This window comes from Monodelphis domestica, chromosome 4 (genome assembly GCF_027887165.1).
Source record: "Monodelphis domestica isolate mMonDom1 chromosome 4, mMonDom1.pri, whole genome shotgun sequence".
In the NCBI taxonomy this organism is placed as follows: Eukaryota; Metazoa; Chordata; class Mammalia; order Didelphimorphia; family Didelphidae; genus Monodelphis; species Monodelphis domestica.
In genome coordinates, this window is record NC_077230.1 from 289704633 (window position 1) to 289721330 (window position 16698).

The window sequence follows — 16698 nt, forward strand, 5'->3', positions numbered from 1 at the left end:
CATTATCCCCATTCCCATTTACTTTAGCTTCTATTTTACCCCCTGGTTCCCCCAGGCAGCAACCACTAACTGGTGGTAGTGGGCAACCTAATTCACATTTGCCTTAACCAGAAAGATCAAGCGGGGGAGGGGGGGTTTGGGGTGGGGAGAGAATGGGGGAGGGGGGTTGAAGGGAAAGGGGGAGGATTGGAAGGGGGGTTGTGGGTGTGGCCAAAATTTGACAGACAACCTTTTGGACCACCCCGCCGAGGCGGGACGGTGAAAGATAGCCCTGTTGGCCAATCGATGCGTTCTAAACACCCCCGCCCGTGTCTCCCGGCAGCCAGTCCGCGTCCGGGTAGGTGGAGCCTCGTGGGGCTCGGTTGTGCCGCCTCCTCCTCGCCAGCGCTTAGCCCGGGACTGGACCGAGTGGAGTTGTGCGTGTTACCGAAGGGGGGGTGGGCGGGGGAGGGGAGGTTCGTTCCGTGAAGCCGCAGCCAGAACCGGTGAGGATTATCCCCCACTCTTTCCCCTGCTCGGGTCCGCCGATGGTGGGGGTGGCTGGGGGCAGCACTGCCTCTGGAGGAGGTGACTGGGGAGGCGGAGACGGGTGAGAGGAGCCACCGAAGGAGCCTCCCACCTCCTCGGGCTTGGTACCCCGTAGTGCGGCGCAGCGGCCGCGCAGGGCCTCGGGGGCTGCCCTGGGCTCCCTCCCTCCTCTTGGGTCCGAGGCGTTTTTCTGTGCTCGGCCCGGCTCTACCCGACTGACTGAGGCGGAGCGAGGGGCAGGGCCGGGCCGCCGGCTGGGAGACGAGGCCGCGGAGGGGGCCGCCCCGCGGGCTTGGCAGTCGGGGCGTTCGGAGGCCGGGGTATTTTTCCTCTCGGTCTCTGCTTCTGAGGGGGGAGGCGTCGCTGAGGGAGCTGGAGGGGGGCGGCGGCGGCGAGGAGTAGTGCGTCTCCCGCCCGGGGCTAGCTGCTGCCGCCGCTGTCCCCCCCGAGTTATTTGGGGGCTGCCCTCTCCTCCCGGCGAGTCCATTCCTCGGTCCCCCGCCGTCCCTGGCGCTGCCCTGCGCGGCTCCAGAGCCTCCCGTATTGTTTGCCTGGGTCTCTAATGGCGGACGGGGAGGCAGCGCTGCCGGCCGCCGACTGCAGGGGGGGCCAACCCCAGGCCCGGGGCAACTGCTTGGGGCAGATAGGTAGATCGGGACTCGGCAATGACGTGATCTGTCCGGGAGTGCGGACCGGGCGTCTGGATTAGAGTGGAAAGGGGAGGCCGGCCGGCCACCCTTCGGAGGGAACATCCTCTCTCTCCTGGCGTCGAGGCTCTCGTTTCTCCCTCTGCTAGGAGAGGGCGCGGATGCGTGGTGACCGAAGTCGCCTCCCTCTTCCCATCGACCTCCCATTCCGCTGTACCGGTGCAGGGGTCTGGGGCGGCCCTCGGGGATATTAGGGGGGGAAATTAAGGCCCGACCTCTTCCACCCCCCCTCCACTGGGACTGGGGGACGTGGACTTGGGACAGGGGCCTTCTTGATTCCACTTGATCCTCCTTCAAAATAATTTCTCTGTTCTCTTAGGACCAAGAATCGCCTCCAACCCCTCTCTGGTGCAGCTTTGGCCAAAACTACGGAGGAGTGTCCCCCATTGTGAGTCTTTATTTGTCTTCTTTAGCGGGCCTAGCCCCGGGGTGAGGGGGGTGTAAACCTCTGGGATTCGCCGCCGGTCTCTGTTGTCTTGAAGAGGAGGAGCCATTGCTCGGGTGGCAGCTGCCCCCGGGGCGAAGACCCAGGACTGGCTGGGAGCGTGGCGGGGGTGGGCGCTGTTTCTCTGCCGCCGCAGACGCAGCTCCTGTGGCCTGGATCTCTAGCCGGAGCTCCCCGACGACGGGCTGCAGCTGCTCACGTTACCCGGGGGTGGGGGTGGAGGGGTACGAGGAGGGCATCTTTCTGGTGCCCCCTAGAGTTTCCAGGTGGGAACCCCAGCCGAATTCATATGGAATGCAGAGAGGTCTTTAGGCATCTCTCCTACCCGTTTCTCATAGAGAATACGCCAAAGAGATTAAAAAAATAAAAACGGATTGATTTTTAATTTGGTGTTTAGGTTGTTTAAAAATGGATGTTTTATCATCTGATGGGTGATGAGATGATTTATAAAGCTTTTGAGATTGGGTACTGGGAGCATCTGTTCTTTTACAGGCCTAGAGTGCTAAACAGACCAATGTCCCTTATTTGCCTTGATTTACCAAAATCGGGATTGGCTGTTAGATATATTATTGTCTTGATTACTAGTTAAATGAGAAATAGAACGTAATTGTTTAAATTTGTTGTTTATAAGTTTTTTTCTTTTCCTTGCAACTACGATTTGCAGATTATAAAGTAGTTCTGTGACAAAAGTTAATACTGTATCTCCGACTATGTATTTTGGGAAACCGTGGAATTTTGTGTAATTGGGATTTATAGGACTCGCTAGGGGCGCTGCATCAGTTTTGAAGGTTATTGCATAAATATGCAGTAAACAACAAATGCTCAAGAAAAGTTAATCACATCCAACCCAAGGCTACTGAAGTATGGAAATTTAGTATGTAGTGTTTCTGAGAATGGAGAGATGTATAATTGCATTTAAAAGGAAAAAACTAGAGGTGAAATATGGCTTCCAAACTCGTCTAGCAATTTTTAAAAAAGGTAAGGGTAATAACTAATTTTGATTTTCTTTCATTGAAATTAAAAGATCTGTAAATACCTTTTAGAATACTGGATTTATTAATAAACTTATCAGTAGATGAAAATGTTAACATAAAAAAATACCAATACAGAACAAATTACTTCAAACTGTCTTTTCAACACCTTTTTTTGATGTGACATTGTATCTTGACTAGGTGATTATTGTTTAGTAGATATTTTCCCCACTTGTTTTGTTTTTAGAGTTACTTTAAAACATAAGGGGAGGGAAAAGACATTACTTGAATACAAATTAAGAACTCTTGAGTAGGACTTTGAAAGAATGAAAGTTAATTTTTTTAGTTCCTTTGTAATGTGACTAGCTTTATCTTTTTGAGGGTGATACTATAGGTAATACAAAAATATTAATTATACTAACATGCATTTAAGATTTTAAGGTTTGCAAAGTGCTTTATATATGATTTTTCATTTGATCAAAGATCCTGTCAGATAGGTGATGTTGATATTTCTGTTTTACAGATGAAGAAATTGAACTTCAGAGGCTAAGTGACTTGCCTAGGGACACCCAGCTATTTTCTGAAGTGAGATTTAAAACTAGATCTTATGACTCCAAGTCTGTCAATCTTCCACTATACTACCTAGCTGTTTATTTGAATACTTTTTTAAAAGTAGAATTGCCTTTATGACTATCTAAGCCAATATCAAAATTTTCTTTTCTAGCATTTTAGAATTTCAGATTAATTGCCTTGAATAATCAACAAAATAACTAATTGATTTAGAGTTAAGAACCCCTGATATATGATTTCCTCTTTTTTGTATTCTTTAGAAATGATTGGGAAACATTCTTAGAGGGTTGGGTATGTAGTGTTTGAACTGAAATCTTTTCCTGGGCACTCCTGGTCTAGCTTTCTTTGCCTTGGATTGTCCTGTATGCCCATCTTTTAATTAGGCCAACTGGATCACTGTTAATTTTCCCTAAGAGGCCTCCTTGGAAAGAATTTCTATTTTATTTGATCCTCTAAGCTTTTTGCACTTTTTAATTAGGTACTTTTAACACATTGAAATTTATATTGCTTTTTTTGCTTGTGCATTTTTCTTAGAACTCCTTAGTTAGCCTTCAAGGCAGAGATTCTGTCTTTTGTAGCTCCCTCAAATGATAACCAGACATTGTACTATTAGGTACTTACTAAATGTAGGGTGATATCTGGAAGCCAGATAATTCAAGTAAAAGTTCTAATGTGAAGCATTCAGCTTAGAAGGAAATTACTTTCTATATAACTTAATCTTTAATTTATATTCTCTTATTCAGGTTGGTGCATTTTGTTATAGTCTGTGTGGGCATGGAATCCTAGGAGTTTAGAGCTTCAAGAGACATTTGAGACTTAGGGTAACGCCCTCTGTTTGCAGAGAAGGAAACAGGCTCAGGTCAGTGAAATAGTACTCATAGACAATTAATGGCATAACTGACACTAATCTAGATACCCTGATGGTTAGTCTACACCTGTTTCTTCTATACTATGCTGTCTCCTATGGTATAAATGTCTAATGAAAAAACCCCAAATCTCTAGTTTTCCTCATGAAATAACAAGTCAGTGAAAATTAAAAGTAATATTTTCAAGAACATAGAGATTCGAATTTAAATTTCAGTTAATTAAGGTACAAAAAGAATCTTTGACTAGAATAGAATAAAATAAAATTTTAAGATATATAAATGGCTTCTTTTTTTAAAATAAGACTGGGTTTATTTCTATGATAGTGTAAAAGTTGAGATTATTGGGATCTATTTTTATGGAATGGGTTAACATTCCCTATGTGAGTGTTAATGTTAAAATATTTCTGAAAATAATTTTAAACTAAATTAGTTTTTGGAAATGTCAAAACATTAATAAGCTGTTGAGGTTTCCTGGTACATGTCATCATGCCACTTTGTATTTATATCATTACTGAAGGTTGTTTCTGAAGATTTGTGAAGCTTTGCCAAAATGTTAAAAGATTAGTTCTTCCCATTTCAGATGTTAACTGGGATGATTTTCTCATAGAGCAAGGTTCTTAATTTATTTTTATTGACTTCTTTGACAGATTAATGAAGCCTATACACAATGCTTTTACATGCAAAAAAATAAAATATACAAGGTTAAAAAAGAAATTGTTGATAATGAAATGTAGTTATTAGAATATTTTAAATAAAATTAATGGATCACATATTAAGAACCATATTTTTTTTTAAACTCATACCTTCCATTTTGGAATCAATACTGTGTATTGGTTCCAAGGCAGAAGAGTGTTAAGGGCTAGGCAATGGGGGTCAAGTGACTTGCCCAGGGTCACACACCTGGGAAGTGTCTGAGGCCAGATTTGAACCTAGGACCTCCCAGCTCTAGGCCTGGCTCTCAATCCACTGAGCTACCCAGCTGCCCACAAGAACCATTTTTAAGAGGGTCTGGCTTTTGTCCTTGTTTTCTTAATTGATTCCAAGTATAAGTTTGTCTGAAATTTAAACTTGTGCCAATTTAAACTTTTTTATACTTGGGAGTTTTTTATGCTTCATAAAAAATGAAATCATTTAAACTAATAATTCAAGCAAGTTCTGCAATAGCAACTGAATGTGAGGGATAGCCAAGAGTAAAGCTTAATGGATAGGATAAGTTGAATTTAGTTTTTTTTAAGCAGGTGGAAAAGACAGTAGTCTATTTACTAGTCCAAGTGGTGAATTAAATATTTTCTAATCATATTTGTATTGGTTAAGAAAAATATTTTTAAGCATCTAAGTCAGGTAAGAGGTATTTTGATTTGATATCAATGGGCTACTGATAAAAGGCTGAAGATTTAACTCTCTAGGCCAGTTAACTAAAATGAGACTTATTTTATATGTAGATTGAGGCCATTATCTTCATTTTATATGCTCATGTTGAATATAGCCTTGTCTTGCTCTACCAGCTTATGTTCTTCTTAAGCCTTATTGTTATTAGCATTGTAGATTTTCTGTTGTATTTTTCTCCTTTGACTGATGATAAAATATATGCATTTATGAGAGATTGGAGGGTGGTTTTGTCTTGAAATAAATCAGATTTTTTGAGAAATGAAAGTCTGTTAATCTAGTTTGACCAGTGTTATAACTCAAATTATGAGGTTGATTGTAGTTTAGTAACTTTATTAAATAAAAGTAGTAGTAAAGAGAGGGCAAAGTAGGAGAGAGAGAGATACTTAGCTTTCTAAACGATGATTGCCATTTATGGGCCTCTGATAAGGGTTCATTCTGCTCTTCATAATCATGTCAAAGGCTCCAAAGACCTCCTGGTCTCCACTTACAAATTCTTTTCTCCACCCACTCTCACATCTCAGAAACCAATCATAGTTTCTTAATTTGGGGGGCAGGGGTAGGGGGTTCAGTGCCTGTGGAATCAGTTTCCTGTCTTGTTGGTACTTGGGTTCTTTAACTTCCTCTCTTTGAGGGCTTGTACCTGAATTTATGCCTGAATTTACTCAGTGGTATTTGACCTCTAGGTCATTGAGAGATGATGTTCTAAAAAAAGCAACACTGGAGAGAAATTTGCTTCTGACATCAAACATTATTAGCTAATGAATCCCCCCTTCAACATTCATAAGTGGTTGCTTTGTTTCTAGCTTGAGCATATTTAGTAATAAAGAACTCTTTTCTGTAAAGGCCACCTATAATGTTTTCAGATGTCTTTATTTGTGAGGAAGGTCTGAGGTTGAAATCCAGATCTGTTGCGTCACTTCTTGGGCTCTAATAATAGAAGTAAAGAGAGATAATTTGTGTTCTTTGTGAGATTACATGAGAAATATTGGGCTTAATTTATGACTAACATTTTTTTAGTCAATACTAAGCTAGAATACCTCTAGAGGAGAGTAGAAATAGAGTAATTAGATGGTATTGAAGGTGTTAAAATGAAAGCTGTGTACCTAACCACTTGATGATGATAAAGGAAAGGATTCATGTTTCACATTGGGCAAGATGGTCTGCAAAGTCACTTTAACTAGGAGTTTGACCTTTGTAAGGGCTGATCAGTTTTTACTATTCTACTGAACTTATGTTCTTATCCAGCCATTTGACAAATACATTATTTTCTCATTGGAGAATTGGTTAAGGGTCTATGATTTAGTCACTACTTTATAAAACAACTCAATGTATTTTTTATTTGAATGTCATCTGCCCCAAAATAGCACTTTAATATTGACCTCATCTCTAGTTCTCTAACATTTATTATCCTTTGGCATTTCTAATAAACATTTTAACTCAGGATAGAATGACATTTAAAAACATTTAAGATGTCTTTAAATATAACAATTTTTATTCTATTTTTTAACATTGCCAAAATTTCTCCCAATTTTTCTCCTTTTCATCCTACTAGAGCCAACATTCCACATAACAAAGGAAAGAAAAAAGAAGAGCTTAGCAAACTTACTTATTCACTGAAAACTAATCTGAAAACAATGTCTCAGAGCTATGGGCCTTCCACCTTTTCCGAGGGGTAGGGCAAAGGTGACTTCCCACAAATCCATGTTTGTAATTTTTCATCATTCATGGTTTTATTTTTAACATTCATTTAAAAATTTTGGGGGTTTCTGAATTTTATCCCTGTCTTCCTCCCCTCCCTCATCTGTGGCAAAGACAAAAAATGTGATATCAGTTACATGTGTTTAAGTCAGCTAGGTGGTAACTCTTAGCTGTGTGTGACCCTGGGTGAGTTTCTTAACCCCATTTGCCTAGCCCTAACTGCTCTAATATCTTGGAACCAATATCTAAGAAGTTAATGAAAAAATTATACATGCAACATTCATTTTTGATTTGTGGTCATTCTTTTGACATTAATATACTCATGTGTATAGTTTTCTTGTATTAATTTATTTTACTCTGCATCAGATCTTTATATTTCTGTATTTTCATAGCAATCATTACATTCATGTACTATAATTTATTTTGTTATTCCTCAACTAGTTGGTATCTGCTTTGCTTCTAGTTCTTTATTATCACAGAAAAGTGTTGCTATAAATATTTTGTTGTATATAACTTTCCTCTTTGGGTTTATAAGCTTACTTGGAAAATCAGGCCATGAAAAGGTATTTATTAAGCTCCTCCTATGTGTCAGTTCTGCTTATATAAAGACAAAAGACATTCCCTGCCCTCAAGGAGTTCATATTCTAATGGGAGAGGCAACAAACATACAGATAATTAACAACAACAAAAAACTATCTACAGGTTAAATGGGGGAAAATAGACAGTTAAAGAAACTTGAATGAAAATATAATGACAAAATCTCCCTGTAGAATGTGGGATTTTAGTTTGGTCAAAAGGTGTAGGCATTTTAGCAATTTATATAATTCCAAATTACTTTCCAAAATCTGATTCCTAGTTCTACCCTACAATGCATCGGTGTTCTTGGTTTTCCTACAATTTCTCAAACTGTGACTATTCCAGTATTTTGTCATCTTATACAATTTGTTGGGTTGTGAGATAGAACTCCAGCATTATTTTAATTTGCATTTCTCTATTGATTTGGAGGCTATTCATTTGTGATTCTTTTGAAAACTTCATATTCTTGGTCCATTTATCTATGAGAAAATGGTTTTGATATTAAATGCACCTATTGTCCTTAATGTTAATAAAACCCTTACTTAAAAATACAAATAATTTTTTCAAATTTTACTTTAAAATTAACATTAATTTTACTCCAGGTTATCAAGAATGATTTTTATTATACTTAGATGGGGAGCAAGTTAATTGAAATTAATGTCTAAGATGAAGATTTAATTTTAAATCTGGATATCTATCAATAACAGAGTTGAACATATCCAGATTTTGTGTTGTAATTCTTAAGTGGAATGTTTGCCCTGTCTTACTGTATTAAATTCTTTCAGACCAAACATACCTATAAGCTAGTTTTTTACTACCTTATCTAAATGACCCCACCTTGTACCTTGCTGGAGGAGATTGAAGGTATCTAATAGGAGTTTTTAATCTCTGAAACCAATCTCCTTTCCTTCAGGTTTAAGGATGAAATGGCAGATTCTTAGAGGATCTAATTCTGTTCACTCACTCACCTCACTTTTTCCACTCCTACTTGGAAACTTGTAAATGTCTACCTAATTATTTTGACCCATTATCCTTTATCTTTTCTTTTCAGTGATAGAGTAATCTACAATTAATAGTTTTTCCTCCTAAACTAGATTCTCAACTCCACAAATTCTTGTCTTTTAGAAAGTGCTTTTGCTAAGCCACCAATAATCTATCGGCCAAATATTCCATATGTTCATCCATAACCTTTTAGCATCAGTTAACACTACCGTTGATATTCTTACATTTCATAACATGTTCTTTTCTGAATTTTCTTACACTTCTCTGACTCTTTTGGGTTCTTGGGGGATATATTTCCCTTTATACCCTGGTTCTGGCACTTTATCTTTTCTTTATACATGATGTTATCCACTATTATGACCTTATTTGTCAATTTTATGTCCTGTATTTAGAATACCTAAGTTCAAATCTGGACTTTACCTACTGCCTTTAAAGACTTTGGGCCTCAATTTCCTTGTCTCTGAAATGAGATGGGTTGGCAGTGAATAGCCTTGAAATTCCTTCTTTCTTTAAATCTGACACACATCTGACATTACACCCAAAACTTTGCTCCTGTGTCTGCTGGTGGTGGTGCTTTGGTGTGAAGTAAGGAAGACCTTAGTTCAAAATCCAGTCTTAAATGCTTTGTAGCTGTGTAACCCTGGGCAAGTCACCCTGTCTACTTCAGTTTTCTCACCTGTAAAATGGGCATGATAATAATATCCATTTTACTTGTTTATTGTAAGCTTAGCACATTGCCTGTAGGTATAGCTAGGTGGTTTCACAGATAAGGAAAAAATGCTCCAAGTCACTAACAATAATCGAATTGCTCAGATGTGTATGAAATGGAACTTATGTTTATTATTTTACGTGCTGATTAAATTTAATATTTTAGGAACAAAATTGCCCTGATTTTCTATATCTTCTGAACATTATCTATAATGTTTGTATATATTTTAAAATGTTTTGTTGACAACAAATCCATCCTTCCCTTGTTCAAACAAGCATAGTTAAGCAAAACTATACTTTTGTTGTTCCTGAAAATGACCACTCAGTCATCATTTTGAAATACGTTTATGTGTTCTCAAGTCTTTCAAAGTTGCATTTCTTTACTTCGTGGTCATATATTCTGTATCTAAACATTTCCCTCTGCATCAGTTCATGTAAATCTTCCGAAATTTTTCTATCCTGTTATTTTCAGAATTCTCCAATGGATGACCAGCCACTTGGTTTTCATTTTTTTTTTTGTTACAACAAATAGTGTTAATATCAACATCTTAGTGGAACCTCAAAGTTGTTAAAATTTGCAATTCAATTATTGTTAGTGACTTGACTTGGAGCATTTTTTTCTCATAGTTGTTGATAGCTTAGCTCTTCAGATCCTTTGTTCATCTATCTGCTTAGCAATGGCTTATATTTTGTCAATTCTATAATACCTTTAGATACAATGTATTTGAGATGTACTGCAAAAGTTGCTTTACAAAAACATTTTCAATTTAATCAGAACTACTCTTCTCTATCTGTGGTTAGTCTAGAATTGGCCTCTCATTCATAATTATGAAAGTTCTCCTTATGTATTTAGGTCATATAGCCATTTGAAGTTTATTGTGACCTAGAATATGTGAATATGTATAGATGTTGCTTATCTAATTTCTGCCAAACTGCTTTCTAATTTTTGTAGCATTTTTTTTGTCGTCAAATAAGTACTCATACAACCAATAGTTGATGTTCTTAGGTTTGTTGAATGGTATTCTCCATTTGATTACTTCTAAGTCTTGTGTACCTAATCTGTTGTATTGATCCATTTCTCTTTAAGTTTCAAAAAAATTAATAAAATTTATCCATAAGTGTCTTAACACCCTCATCTCAGTAGGCATTGTCTGGGAGACAGGCATGTTTATTCTTCAAGAATTAACTGTCTGTGTATGCTGTTATCTTGATTTTACTCATTTAGCTGTTCTGTATCCTTTATAGTTCTTTCCAGGTTTATTAAAATTAGCCTGCTCATCATTTCTTTATGGCACAGTAGTATTCCATTAAAATCTTATACCACAATTTATTTTGCTACTTCCCATTTGATGGACATTCCCTCTCCACCACAGGAGAGCTGCTATAAATATTTTGTAACGTATGGGTTCTCCCTCTCCGCCCCCCCTCTCCCCAATTTCCTTGGGAAACTTACTTAGCAGTGGTGTGTTCCATGTTCTAATTTGCTTGAGATTTCTTTTATGTTTAAATTATGTATCTATTTTGCTCTTAGTGAGTGGTGTAAGATACTGTTCTATATCTAGTTTCTTCCAAACTATTTTCTAATTGTCTCAACAATTAAAAAAAAATTTTTTTTAAACCCTTACCTTTTGTCTTGGAGTCAATACTTGTGTATTGGCTCCTAGGCAGAAGAGTGGTAAGGGCTAGGCAATGGGGGTCAAGTGACTTGCCCAGGGTCACACTGCTGGGAAGTGTCTGAGGCCATATTTGAACCTAGGACCTCCCGTCTCTAGGCCTGGCTTTCAATCTATTGAGCCACCCAGCTGCCCCCTGTCTCAACAATTTTTATCAAATAGTGAATCCTTAAGCCCAAAACCTAGATCTATGCTTCTGTTAAATACAAGGTTACTATAATCTTTTGGTACAGTTTGTTGCATATGTGTCCTGTTCCACTGATCTACATACCTTTCTATTTCTTAGCCAATACCAAAGTTTGCTGCTTTATAATGCAGTTTAAAATCTGGTATTGCTAGACTTTATTCCTATATATTTTTTCATTGATTCTTTTGATATTCTTGATCTTTTCTTCCAGATGAATTTTATTATTCTTTCTAGATCAATAACATTAATTGGTAATTTAATTGGGATGGCATTGAATAAGTAGATTAGTTAGGATTGTCACTTTAATTAAATTGGCTCTGTCCATGAACAATTAATTTTTCCAATTATTTAGATCTGATTTTATTTTTATAAAAAGTTTTTAAATTATGTTTATGTAGTTCCTGACTTGTTTTGGCAGATAACACTTTAAGGTATGTTGTTCTACCTATGTTTATCTTAAATGGGACTATTTTCTATCTCTTGCAGAATTTTGTTATTAATATATAAACATGCTGATACTGAATGTGGGTTTATTTTATATCCTGTTATTTTGCTAAAATTTTTGATAGTTTTCAACTTTTTTAGTTGAATCTCTAGGATTTTCCACATTTACCATCATGTTATCTGCAAACTTACACCTCTTTTCCCATTCTGAGTCCTTTCATTTCTTTGTCTACTTTTATTACTGTTAGCATTTCTAATACTATGTTAAAAATATTGGTGATTATTGGCATCCTTGTTTCACTTCTAATCTTGGGAAGGCTTCTAACTTATCCCTGTTAAAAATACTTGCTGATGGTTTTAGGTTCTCTTATTTTTTTTTTAACAAGTTCTGAACTCTTCTGATGCTGCTGCTGAATTTTGTAGTGTAGTATGAGGTCCTGGGACCCTTTACTTTTCCCTTAAAAAACAAAATAAAACAAAACCCCCCTTATCCCTCCCTTTTAGAATATATATTGGTTCTAAGACAGAACAGTAAGGGCTAGGCAATTATGGTTAAGTGACTTGCTTGGAATCAGTTAGGAAGTATCTGACATTACATTAGAACCCAGGACTTCTTGTATCCTGGACTTCTTACCTCCAACTGTGGTTCTCTGTCCCCCGAACCACTTAACTTTTTTCTTTTAACATCATCCCCCTTGATACTTTTTGCTTTTACTTCCTCCAACTGAATTTCATGATTCTGTCTAGTTCCACAAAATAGCTTGGTGTATATAGCACACTAAATGTATAGATTAATTTAGCTAGTGTTGTAATTTTATCATGTTGGCATGGCCAACTATGTGCAATTAGCATTTATCTAATTAAAAACTATTTCTCTTAAGAATGGATTCCCTTGTTTTTTATATATTTTGTAGTCATTTTTAATGGTATTCCTACATTTTGTCATTTATTTTTGTAGGAAACCAGCATATAAAGTGGAAAGAATATTTGAATAGTCTGATTTTATTTCTGGGTTTTCAGCCTTATTTTTAAGGGTAATTTTTTTTTTTAGTAAAAACTCTTGTCTTAAAAAAATTCATGAATGATTTTTGATCATTTTGCTAGTTTTATGAGGTCTTACATTTTTACACATTGTTGATGATCATTTATGAATGAGCAATATTGGGGAAAGATACAGTAGTTGTCTTAATACTTTTTTATATTTAGATAATGGAATGGGTCTTGCAAAGGATTGGTTGAATCATCAAAGACAACAAATGATAGCCAAATTGACTATAAATATGTTCTTCATAATTAATGTGATTTTTTTTACCTTATTTAAACTTTGAAGCTATTGGCAACTACATTTTGTGCCTTATTAATGATCTGTTAACATTTGAGCATCATTGATTCAAGGTTCTTTTTTTGTTAATTCATTCTTGTTACCCTAAAATAAAGCTGATTTACATTTTTTGGATGAAATTAGAAATTTTAATTTTTTGCTTCTACTCAGGAAGTGTTTATGATGTATTAATGTAAGCTATTGAGAATTTAATTTGGTGAAGTGAACTAGTGTTTGGTTAAAAACTCCTTACTGTCAGATACTTTGAAATTTAATCTTCTAAATGTTATGGTTTCCTATTTGAATTTACTTTTATAGAAATGATAACTTATAGGTTTTCAGTTTACACAGCTACCAAGTGAAACTAAGGTATTGATTTTGCCTCATACCATTGTGATGTTGCTAAACAAATTATATAGTTTACTTTAGGATTGTAATTGAGATCAGAATTCAAATCTAGCATAAATTTTATTTATAAATTTTAAAGTTAATTTTTTGGTATTAGGTGTTTGGAGGGGAGGGGAAGAAATTTAATGAATTTAGTAGTAGGTTATTAGGGAATTTTAAGATATAATTAATTCTCTAGTTTGGCTTTGGGCTGGATAAAGTTTTGATTCCTTAGACATGATGGTTTATATTATTTGTTGATAAAAATCCTTCATTGGGAGAATAATTGTTAGGGTGAATTTTTGTGACTGAGCAAAATGGCTAATTTTTGAAATTTAATTGTTCTGTGTGTTTTCCCAAATATGAAGGAGCCTAATCATTATTGCCTTTTTAGTTCTTACCGTATCCATCTGTAATGACTATTCAGTATACATTAGACAACATATAAAATGCTTTTTAAGAAGACTATATAAATGCTAGTAAATGTTATAGTGACTGGTGGCATGGTGCAGTCCTTGTAATATGTTCTTCATTAATGTTTTCCCCAACTTTGGATGGTTAGAGTAATGCCTTTCAAATAACTGCATTTAGGATGCTTTAGTTTCTTTGGCTTGCTGAGATTGGTACCCTCTGTAAACCAGGGACATTAGGAGAATCTTTGTATTCTTATGGAATTTTGATTTTTAAATTCTCAACATCTAATAATTGTTTTAGTATGGATGGAAGACACTTTGTGAAGAATCTTTCAGGCTACTTTAGATCATTTTCATTTTTTGGAATCTTGCCTTTTATGTCTTCAGAATAGATTCTGTCTGAATGTATGTATGTGGTCAGGTCCACCAGGTTCATCTTATGGATTATAGTCACTTTCCACCATCAGTAGCAGTGCTTTGCCCCCGATTTCAATATTTCTTATAAGAATATATCTGTATAGAACTAGAGGCATGATGTTTCATATTTGTACCTAGTTTCACCTGCTTTTTTTGTTCCTATCTAACTCGGCTAATATAGCTGCAGGCTTATTTCCCCTTCCCCCATTTAGAAATGGCATTGCTATTAAATTTTCTGATCCATATTTCATGATTGGAAAAAGAAATAAGCCTTGTATTAGGAGACATATATTGTCTCTGACTGTGGTGTCTGTTATTTGAGGTAGTTAGTTTTTTTGGTCTTTGCCCTGCAACTTTTTTGCATGATTTGAGCTTCTCTTGGAAATGGTGATCTTTCGGAACTAATAACCTCTTTACATCAATTGAAAAAGATTTAGTTAGAGTGCCTGTACATGGTGTCTAAAGGGAAAACTTCTAATATTAATTTTGACCTTTTCTCCAACTAGTTGATTTGACAATACAGCAGCAGTTGTTTGTGAGGTGACTATCTTAGAAATCCATTTACTGTTCAGTTTTTGCCATTTTCAATTATGTTTTGAAATTCTTTTAAAGAACCAGTCTAAAGCTTTTCAAGAGACTTTTAAAAGACTTTGGTTTCTTTCATTTCTTTATCATAAACCAAATTCTCCATATAATTATTCATTTTGAACATTGATTGCAAGGTGAAATAACTAAGTATTTAATGATATAATACTTGTCTTCGTGTGATGAAACCAAATCTGTGATAATCACCATTCATCTTTTTTTATGGACAAACTATGACTGTTATTTCTTTTAATTACAATTTCTTTTTTGTTTCAGTTTAATTTTGAGCAGTAGTATTGCTAATATTCTACTAGTTATTAACTTGAAGATTAAACTAATAATAGACCTTGTTTTCCAATAGTAAAGCATGCTTATTTTGAATAAAAGTAGCATTCCTGTTTCTGTAACTGAGGAAGCCTGAAAGGGGATATATCAGAATGATGGCTTTCCTGTTTCTATCAGTTTAATAAATTGCTGTGACTAAAAAGTTTATTGGCTAATCTTTTAGGCTGTCTTGGAAGATTTTCCTGTGTGACAGATAACTTGAAATATCTATCATTGTTGAAGAAATGTGTAAAAATTAAAATTAGATCTCTTTAATAAGAATATTATATTTTAAGGGATTTATTAATGATCATTAGAAATCAAGGAATAAAGAGGATACAAAAGAAAGACCATGTGCCCATAGCTGATTAGCCAGTTCAAATACCCGCCTTACCACCCCCAAGCTCAGGACAGGAAGTAAAGTGCGGGACCCTTCACATCCCAGCCCAAAATCCCCTGTCTACAGGAAGTCAGTGGGCTCCCAGGAAATAAAGTTCTTTTTTAGGGTAACATTTTCAATTATACATTCTCCCCAAGATCCATGGAAGACTAGTCTCTCCAATGGATTTTGTCAACCTAACCAACTTTGAAATTACAATAATTTGGGATTAAAAGGAAAAGAGAACAAGACCAATGATTGCTAGGCGCATTAACAAAAAGCCAATTAGGGGGCAGTCCCCTACAGCATAAGAGTATACAAAACAAATGCATCCAACCACACACAGTTCAAATCACCACATTCCAAAGTTTACTCTGGATCTTCTGGTGCAGCATGTGGTCTCTGCAGGCATCTTAATGGTGCCTTCTCCAAACAGTTAACTTTCTGGATTTGGAGAGGTAGCATGTTTCTTATCCTAAAATTTCTCTCAAAAAGAATTAAACTATAATTTAGAGTAATAATAATAATAATACATTCCCCCCTGAAGAGGGTGATTGAAAAACACAGGGATCACTTAGGGAAGCATGACTGAGTTATGAGGCACATGAAGCAATTGACAAGAGAAATAACATTTTTAAAAATCCAAATAAAAAAGAAAAAAATAATTTCTGGATGAAATATAGACTATCAAAGTCTTATGTGTAAAAATTCTAAGTAAATGAAAATAAACCTCTAACAGGTCCTTGAATCAGGGCCCAATTAAAGTGATTTAAGAAACTTTGCATTTACCCAATCTGTAACCAGGACTACAGAAAGTTTTGTCACACAATGAAAGACAGAAAAGGGGACTAGATTACAGGAGCCAGGTAGGAGCCAAATTTGAGATACTTGGTAAAATGTGGACAAGGAAGACTACCTTTGACATATGTCAGAACAACCACACCTCCGACCCCCAAACAAGTTCAAGTCCTCTTGTCTTGGCTCAAAATTTCATCAATCCCATTGGGATTGGTTGGTCTCTTTGACTTTGTGCTTGATTGGCATTATGCAGTTTAGCTTTATGCTTCTTTGACACTATGCAATGACTCTTTGTATTCCCTTTTCTTAG

At 36.5% G+C, this 16698-nt stretch overlaps 1 protein-coding gene across 5 annotated transcripts in view; it reads left to right on the top strand.

The window, feature by feature from the left end:
* Positions 1-401: 401 nt before the first annotated feature.
* Positions 402-16698, top strand: part of ZMYM2 (zinc finger MYM-type containing 2) — a 90493-nt gene continuing 74196 nt past the window's right edge. For 2 of the 5 annotated variants that reach the window (XM_056794665.1, XM_056794667.1), the window contains exons 1-2: positions 485-589; positions 1555-1623. In XM_056794665.1, coding sequence (XP_056650643.1) covers positions 528-589; positions 1555-1623 — 131 coding nt within the window. In that variant the 5' untranslated portion in view covers positions 485-527. Of the gene's footprint in view, positions 590-945; positions 1176-1554; positions 1624-16698 lie in introns of those variants that run through there. The other 3 variants (XM_056794666.1, XM_016421843.2, XM_016421842.2) reach the window with 3 other exon arrangements.